The sequence below is a fragment of the Chionomys nivalis genome, chromosome 5 (genome assembly GCF_950005125.1).
Source record: "Chionomys nivalis chromosome 5, mChiNiv1.1, whole genome shotgun sequence".
Lineage (NCBI taxonomy): Eukaryota > Metazoa > Chordata > Mammalia > Rodentia > Cricetidae > Chionomys > Chionomys nivalis.
Genome location: NC_080090.1, coordinates 83,269,611 through 83,277,747, shown reverse-complemented (window position 1 = coordinate 83,277,747; position 8,137 = coordinate 83,269,611). Strand labels below are relative to the sequence as shown.

The 8,137-nt window shown below is 51.9% G+C and overlaps 1 protein-coding gene across 1 annotated transcript; it reads left to right on the top strand.

The window, feature by feature from the left end:
* Positions 1 to 214: 214 nt before the first annotated feature.
* On the top strand, positions 215 to 8,137 carry Tnni1 (troponin I1, slow skeletal type). Its single transcript, XM_057770257.1, has 7 exons — positions 215 to 233; positions 2,241 to 2,282; positions 2,765 to 2,896; positions 4,637 to 4,726; positions 5,832 to 6,008; positions 6,777 to 6,886; positions 7,770 to 8,137. Exons 2-6 carry the CDS (start codon positions 2,274 to 2,276, stop codon positions 6,882 to 6,884), a joined length of 516 nt encoding a protein of 171 aa, XP_057626240.1. The 5' UTR covers positions 215 to 233; positions 2,241 to 2,273; the 3' UTR covers positions 6,885 to 6,886; positions 7,770 to 8,137.

Sequence of the window (8,137 nt, the reverse complement as noted above, 5' to 3'; positions counted from 1 at the left end):
GGAAAGTCCAGTAACCCAGAAGGTTGTTGGGCTTTTATATTCTTATTTACTGAAACCCTGAAGTGGTCCCCTGCCCGATGGCTGATGTCTTCCAGACATGTCATTGCTACCCGTGCCCTCCTTGCCAACAAATGTGCTTGGTTTTGTTGTTGCTCATGTTCTGCTCTTTGTTCCCACCCACTCTATGCTCTGCTCTGTCCTCGGTCCTTCCTATGATGGATGCCTAAAGTGAGGTGAGTGATACTGGGGTTTCTTAGTTGAGCGTGATGAAGGTGGGGTGGGCCTGAAAAGAAGTCAGGGAGGGGTGGATATGCCAGTGACTGAGAAACCTCCCAGGAGGAGAGAAATCATGAGTGAAGATTCTCTGTGATGCTGGGTTCCCAGGATGCAGGGAGTTGCTGCTCCAGGGCACAGTGCCCCTCAGGCATAGCTTCGTACCTTTGCCGAGGGAAAGCTCTCCCTCAGTTCCTCTCAATGTCCCTGCATCCCTGGGGGCATCATTCTGCCCACTGAAACGCTGATGCTGCGCAAAGCCATGTCTGAAAGGTGAAGGCTGAGACTGAACATTGAGGAGGGAATGGAGCTGTGGCCTTAGGTTCTCCTCGGGACTGTGGTCACCCTGGTTCTGGACACTCTGTGGTGCAGATTTCCTCAGGCTGCTCAGAACACAGCGTGCACACCACCTCGCCCGGGGTGAGGATGGAAGGAACAGGCGATGCGCTGGCTGACTTAAGTGGAGAGGCAGCGTCACGGACTGAGGGAACACCGGGCCTGGATAGTCTCAGGAGAAGCAAGTACACTATTTTCCAGTGACCTATGAACCCTCGAGTTTCCAGAGGCTCCTGTTAGAGTGAGTCTCCAGGGACTGTCGGTTAGCTGAAGAGGTCATATACTCACTGAGCGGTGAGGAAACAAGACTGCGAAAGGTCTTTTGCCATGGTGTGTCTGGGTGGGTGAACCAGGGGCTGTAATGGCTACAGCAACCAGCCACTTCTCTCATTACCTGGAGTGTAGGCTTTCAAAGAGGAAAAGGTAAGCGACTGTGAACAGTGTGTGCTCAGTGTGCTAAAGCTCATCCATCGCCTCCCCCAGCCACTCCCACAAAGCCTCATCACTTCTGCCTGACTAATGGCAGGGACAAACCTGTGCTCTCCCAGGGATCACGTCTGAAATAGGCAGGCGCTGTGTGGGAGCAGCAAGGAGAAACCCAGGAGTGACACAGGACTCCCGAGCCTCCTGGTCCCATTAGTTAGCACCGAGGGTCTCTGTCACCTTCACCACACGGGAGGGGGACACTGCCACTGGGCTGGGACTTTGAAAATTCTTTTAGATAGGTTTTTCTGTGTAGCCCTTGTCCTTCCATGATGGCCCACAATACGTGAGCCTGCTGTTTTAGCTCCAAGAGTGCTGAGATTACACATATGACCCACCATGCCTGGCCTTGGTGGGGACTTCCAAGGCGTTCTTAAAACATATCTACCTAGTCATCAAGAATTTGCCTGTGCCTTTTATCCCAGCACCTGGAGGTGGATCTCTGAATCCGAGGCATCTTAGTCTACAGATCAAATTCCAGGACTGCCAGGGCTATGCAGGGAAGCCCTGTCTTGAAAAAACAAAACCCCCAAAACAAAAAAGCAAAAGAACAACAGCAAAACAAATCCCAAAACAAACAAAATGAAACAAAGAATTTGCTTGCTCATTTTGATTAGAAGACACAGCAGTGTTTTTGTATCTTAGAGAATTCTGTGGGTGACGGTGACTACAGGGCAGTTTGATGTCCACAAAGACATACTTCCCTTATTTGGGAAACCTGTAGCATATGTCTCCAGCAGGAAAGAACATCAGAACAGAGCCGCATTATCGCCTGGAGTGCTAAAACATACGCCCGTTTTAGGCTTTTCGCAAAGGTTGCTTATCTGTGCCCTCATTTTATCTTGGCGGCACTGTGGACTAAGAACAGCTGTCAACAAGCTCCCCTGCAGATGAGGAAGTACCCGCAGGAGGCATATCTGCAGAATATGCAGCAGAGGGAGGACTGGAAGGCAGGGCTTCAACGTAGTTGACTATAACATTCTCTGAACTTGACTGCTTCAGTCCCAAAGATGAGTTTGAAAAGCCCTAAAGCAAGCAGAGGATTCTGGGTAATGATGAAGAACAGTAGCTGGTGCTGTGCTGGTCTGTACCAGAATTCCAGTTATATAGCCTTTACCTTACCATTGGTCTCTCCTTCTCATCCTCAGAGGAAATCCAAGATCACTGCCTCCCGCAAACTCATGCTGAAGGTGAGGCTGATTCCATGGGAGATGGAGGGGCAGCCATACAGACTCAAAGGGAGCAGGAAGGGGAAGGAGGGAGACCGAGCAAGGGTAAGGGAAGAAACCTATCCATTGCCGGAGCTGACTGGTGACCAGTGACTTGCATCTCCGGTCTCTCCTGGGTGCCTAAGAGGCAGCAGAAATGAGCCTGGGGAGGGGTTCCTTGGTGGAGGGGGAGAAAGGGACATGGTTCATTTGGTCTGTTTCTCTCTTTGGAGCACTGTGGGACAGAAGGGATAACAAGGACGGAAGAGGGAGACTGGGTATGCCATGTGAGACACTCTGTGTGACTTGCACAAGGCCTGCCAGCAGCCACTGCACACACTGCCACACAGAGCGATGGGCTCAGACCTGGCCTGCTGTGTCTGGCAGCTCTTTCCCCTCACTCGATGGTGCTGGGTTGGGAATATGAGGAACCAGCCTTGGTTCAGTGACTTTGTCCTTTGCAGAGCCTGATGCTGGCCAAGGCCAAGGAGTGCTGGGAACAGGAACATGAGGAGCGAGAGGCAGAGAAGGTGCGCTACCTAGCGGAGCGCATCCCCACGCTGCAGACCAGAGGCCTGTCCCTCAGTGCCCTGCAGGTAAGCCCGGTAGGCTGGGAAGGGAGCCTCTGTGGGTCTTGAATTAACACAGCTCTGTAACTTACAAGGTGCCCTCACGCCCTCCCCAACGCCCAGTCTCACACTTGTTGAGAGGGGAGTCCCAGAGAGGAGAATGGACTTAGTTGGGCAGAACCAGGGACTGGCTTCCTGTCAGCAGGTACAATGGCATGGCCTGGGAGATGGGCAGGATTTAGGAAGGCCATTCCTTCAGAGATCTGCCCTCCTTTTAGAGATGAGGCTTTATTGTTTTGAATCAGTTAGCAATCACTTTAACACCAATGACTGACGAGAAGAGACTAGATATAAATATTTCTACATGTCTCCCACGAAAGTGGCTATTTTAATTCTATTATTTTTGTTTAACATACAATTTTCTACTATTAACTTAGTTTAACATATAGTTTAACACATATGTTTAACATATAGTTTTTCTATTGTTAATTTTCTACTAAATTAACTTATGTTCCTTTTATGATAACAATATTTTTTAAGAAAACAACTATGAGCCTTGTGTAGAGCCATGTGTTTGTAGACTCAATGCTCAGGAGATAGAGGCTGGAGGATTGTGAAGACAGGGTTTCTCTGTAGCTTTGAAACCTGTCCTGGAACTAGCTCTGTAGACCAGGCTGGCCTCGAACTCACAGAGATCCTTCTGTCTCTGCCTCCTGAGTGATAGGATTAAAGGTATGCACCACTACCACCCGGCTTAAAGACTTTTTTTGTTTTGTTTTTTAAAATTTTCTATGCAATACATTTTGATCATATTTTCTGTCCCCCAGCTCTTCCCAGATTCTTACCTACTGGGCCACTCAACTTTATGTTAGTTCTCCCTAAAAAAATAAAACAACAAAAAACAAAAAATGAAAATCAAAACAAAGAGGAAAGAAGAAGGGAGGGAGGAAGAGAGGGAGGAAGGGAGAGAAAGAGGGAGCAAGAGAGGGGGGAGGGAGGGAGGGATAGAGAAAATCAGGACTGTGGTGGCACTCCTTTTTAATCCCAGCACTCAAAGGCAGGTAGATCTCTGTGAGTTCAAGGTCTACAGAGTGAGCCAGGACAGAGCTACATAGTGAGATCCTGTCAGAGAGAGAGAGAGAGAGAGAGAGAGAGAGAGAGAGAGAGAGAGAGAGAGAGAGAGGAATAAGATAAAAAAACAAAACCAAAAGAAGCATGGAGACACGGAGTCCACGTTGTGTTGGCCATCCGCCCTGGGCCTGGGTCTTCAAGCACCTGGGACACTCCAGTGCAGAAAGCAGAGTCCCCTCACAGTAACCATCCATCACAGGCAGGGCTCTGTGTCTACTTTCCCTTCTCAGTGCTGGGGTTGAGCATGTGTGGGTCTTGTGTGTCCTCTCACAGTTTCCGTGAATTCATGTAGTGGGGATTGTGAATCTGTGCCTAGGTACCCTCAATGACAGTGTTTTCAGGCCAGCTGGACTACATACTGACATAATCTTTAAAAAAAAAAAAGGTAAAAAATAAGTTAACATTTACAGAAAGCTGGAAAAAGAAAGCCTACAGCAAGCAGAAAGGAAAGCAAAGGCTTCCACTCTGAGGTGTTGCTACGATGGAGCCTCCAGCAGCTCCTGTTGGGATCACAGTTCTGACAAAGCAATGGGCCATAGGGCTGAGCATGCTCAGTGTGGAGATGGAAAAGGGATGCTGGAGTTAGTGTTTCTTTTCCCTCTCCTCCACTTTCATGACTTCACTCTGCTCCCTCAGGACTTGTGCCGAGAGCTACATGCCAAGGTGGAGGTGGTGGATGAGGAGCGATACGACATTGAGGCCAAATGCCTCCACAACACGAGGGAGGTAAGCCCCAAGGAGGGCAGTAAGTACCAGGGAGGGTGGTAGGAGGCTGGGCCTGGGCTGGGCCTGGGCTGGGCCAGTGCTGGGCGGGCTGGACATCGTGCGCATGGCCCAGCCTGTCAGCATGAAGCTTTAGCTTCCCACCCTAGCCCCGTAGGCCGGATATGGGCAATGGGCAGGAAGGATGGTCACACGTGAACAAACTTCCTCCCCACCTGCCACGTGAGCTCTTCAGAAGTTGCTGCCTTCGCTCTCCCACACACGTAATCAGATGTCTGTTAATGACATCTTACCTTCCTGAAGGGCTTTCATGTGTGGTGCCTCCTTTGATCCTCCCTATATGCCTGTGGGTGACATGGGGACTATTACCTAACCCTGACTAATGAGGACTCCGAGACTCACAAAGGCTAAGAGCTTGCTTGGCTCAAGTCACAGAACAGGGGTTCAAGTATGCATGCTGCTCTCTGGTTCTCCCCTCCCATACTCAGTTCTCCGTCAGCATGGGGTGGGGCGTGAGAGCATTAGGGTCAGCCAGCAGAGAATGGAGAAAGGCGGGACTTCCAGTGCAGGTGGGCTGCTTCTGAGCCTTCTCCTAAGGAGATCAGGCACTTGCCTACCCACTTCCTCTTGCCAGAAGGGTGATGTGTGATGTCATTAAACTCCAGAGAATTCCCTCATAGACCACACCTTGGGATTCCCAGGGTGTAGGATGTAGGACTTTTCTACCTGCTGGGTCAGTCTAGGCTCAGCTGCTCTGCAGGCCCCCTGGGCAGGGATTGAGCAGCCAGGCTAAAGATGGAGGGACAGAGGAAAGCAGTCCACACTCCACACAAGGCTTCCCAATGTGAATGGTGGCTTAGTGACTTTTCGTTTATTTGAGGCTTGGTGACAGGGAAGGGGTGAGGTTAGCTACTTAGCTTAAATCTGTGAAAGTTCATGGTGACTGTTTTGAAATGAATAGGTGGTTCTGAGCTTCTCGGAGAATCTAGCATGGAGCCTGGGAAACTTGGGGTATGTCTGTAGCTGGAAGCCTAGCAATTGGATCCCCAGGAAGAGAGGTCCAGGTCTAGCGTCCCCTCCATAGAGCCTGGCTCCTTCCCGCCTACAGATTAAGGACCTGAAGCTGAAGGTCCTGGACCTCCGTGGGAAGTTCAAGCGTCCACCCCTGCGCCGGGTCCGTGTCTCAGCCGACGCCATGCTCCGGGCCTTACTGGGCTCCAAGCACAAGGTCTCCATGGACCTACGGGCCAACCTCAAGTCTGTGAAGAAAGACGACACAGAGAAGGTAGGGCCACTCTCCTCAGACTCTTCCTCCTGCCGCCTACGAGCCTTTACCTATCGCTTCTCACACAGCCTGAGGCGCTCTAGGCCGTCTGTGAACTAGAATATTCTAGAGCCCCCTATGAGGTCCACGTCAAAAGAGGGAAGACGGGCTGCTTCCAATCTGAGGGGAAGACTGGGCTGACTGAGGAATTCTGTGTCAGTTCAGGGGCCACTATTGCCCCTGTTGCCACGGCTTCTCGTTGTGGCTGTGGCAACATGCGTGTGTAGAAATTGGAGAACTGGGTTTGATTACTCGCCTAGCCAACAGCAGCGTCAAGTTTGCTGGCCTCACAGTGTATGCCCAGGGCTGACAGGCACTGTGAGAAGCAAGTGTGAGAGAACAATCTCCAGCCCAGGAAGCCTAATGGATGAACAGGCCAGACCGCATGCTGACAAAACAGAAACAAGCTGTGGTGTGTCACACGGGAGGCTGTTGTGGGTCTTGGAGGTGACGCTGGCCTGTGATACACTGGAAAGCAGCTCTGTGGCCCGATCACAGTCCCCTAGGACCTCCCATCCACACAGCCTCAAATTTTCTATGGAGCCTCAGCATAACCTATGCCCCTGTCTGGCCAAGGCATCTTCCATCACAGGCTGGGCAGGAACATCAGAGCATTGGGGTTTCTTCGAGGAGGTGGATTCTCTTCCGTCTAATGTCTGTTGAGCTCAGGGGCCCTTTGTAGCCCCTGCAGCCTGGTGAGTTTCTAACATGGTTGTGGATTACCCACAGGAGCGGCCAGTGGAGGTGGGAGACTGGAGGAAGAATGTGGAGGCCATGTCTGGCATGGAAGGCCGCAAGAAGATGTTTGATGCTGCCAAGTCCCCGACTTCACAGTAGAGGTGCCTGGGGGGGGGGAGCGCTCATCCTGGGGTCCCTCAGAGTCCCCAGGGCACTCAGGATACAAAAGGGATGGGAGGCTGATGCAGCATGCAGGAGAACCCTTTGGAGTCAGCTCTCTCGGGCGCAGGCGCCCACTCTAGTACCTGCAGACTCTGGGCATGGCACACCTGTGTCAGGTCCTCTCATCTGCACACTTGGGCTGGTACCAGATGGGTGGTCCTGGGCCTGGCAGCTTCCATGTGTTCCTAGCTGCAAGTGGTTGGATTGGGAACTGTGTGGCCAGGGGACCCTAGGAGATCCCGAGGCCGGCAGAGTCTAAGGTTAGATGTTCCCCAAGGTCTTTCGAGTTCTAACTCTCCAAGAGTCTCCCATCTTCCACCGTCCTCGGTGATGTCCTTTACTTGTATTCACTCAAAGAATCACCCTCGTCAGTGCTCCAGGGGGACACCCCCCCTGCCCAGATCAGGAGGGACTGACAAAGAGGTGGAATTGGGCATTAAAGCCCTGCTGTGGGAGCATGGAAAGGAGGCACAGTGGGCACGTTTACAGCAGCACAAAGCAGATAAGGCTCTCTCTCCAGAGGACATCTCAGTTAGGGATAGGGGAGGGTTCACAAAGGAAGGGGAAGGGCTGAGGGTGCAAAGGTCAGCAGCAGTGGGAGGAACCCAGTCATGGAAGATGAGAGGACAGGGCTCCAGCGGAGGAGCTCTGGAAGTGTGGAGAGAGAGGGAGCTCAGGTTCTGGGCAGAGCAGTTGAGGTGTCCCAAGGGTGGCGCAAGGGAGAAGCCCCAGGGACAGTGGGGACCATGCGCACTGTGTGTCAATCAGTGATGCCTAAATTGCTAGGATATGTGCGATAGCTTCCCCTCTCTGTCCTTGCAGGTTGGCTTGCTGTATGACTCTGGGGTCATGCTTTGGGCACTTTCCTCCAGCCCCACTCACCCATCTTTCTGCCAATGCCTGGAGCATCCCTGCTATGTCCTTCCTCCCTCCAGCCTACATGGTCACCTTTGGAGCCGGGATGAAATGGCACCCAAAGGAGAAGAGAGATGCGAGTGTCTGAGACCTCAAGCCAGTAGCATGGGCTTCCAGTAACCCACGAGGCACACTGGGGTTATCCAACCAGGCCGAGGGGCCATAGGCTGGAGAGGGAGGCAGAGAGAGAAAGCCTTCCTTACAGTCCCATCTTGCTACCCCCATCTCTGTTGCTACCTGCCATGTCCACAGACATCACAACTCCTCATTAAAAA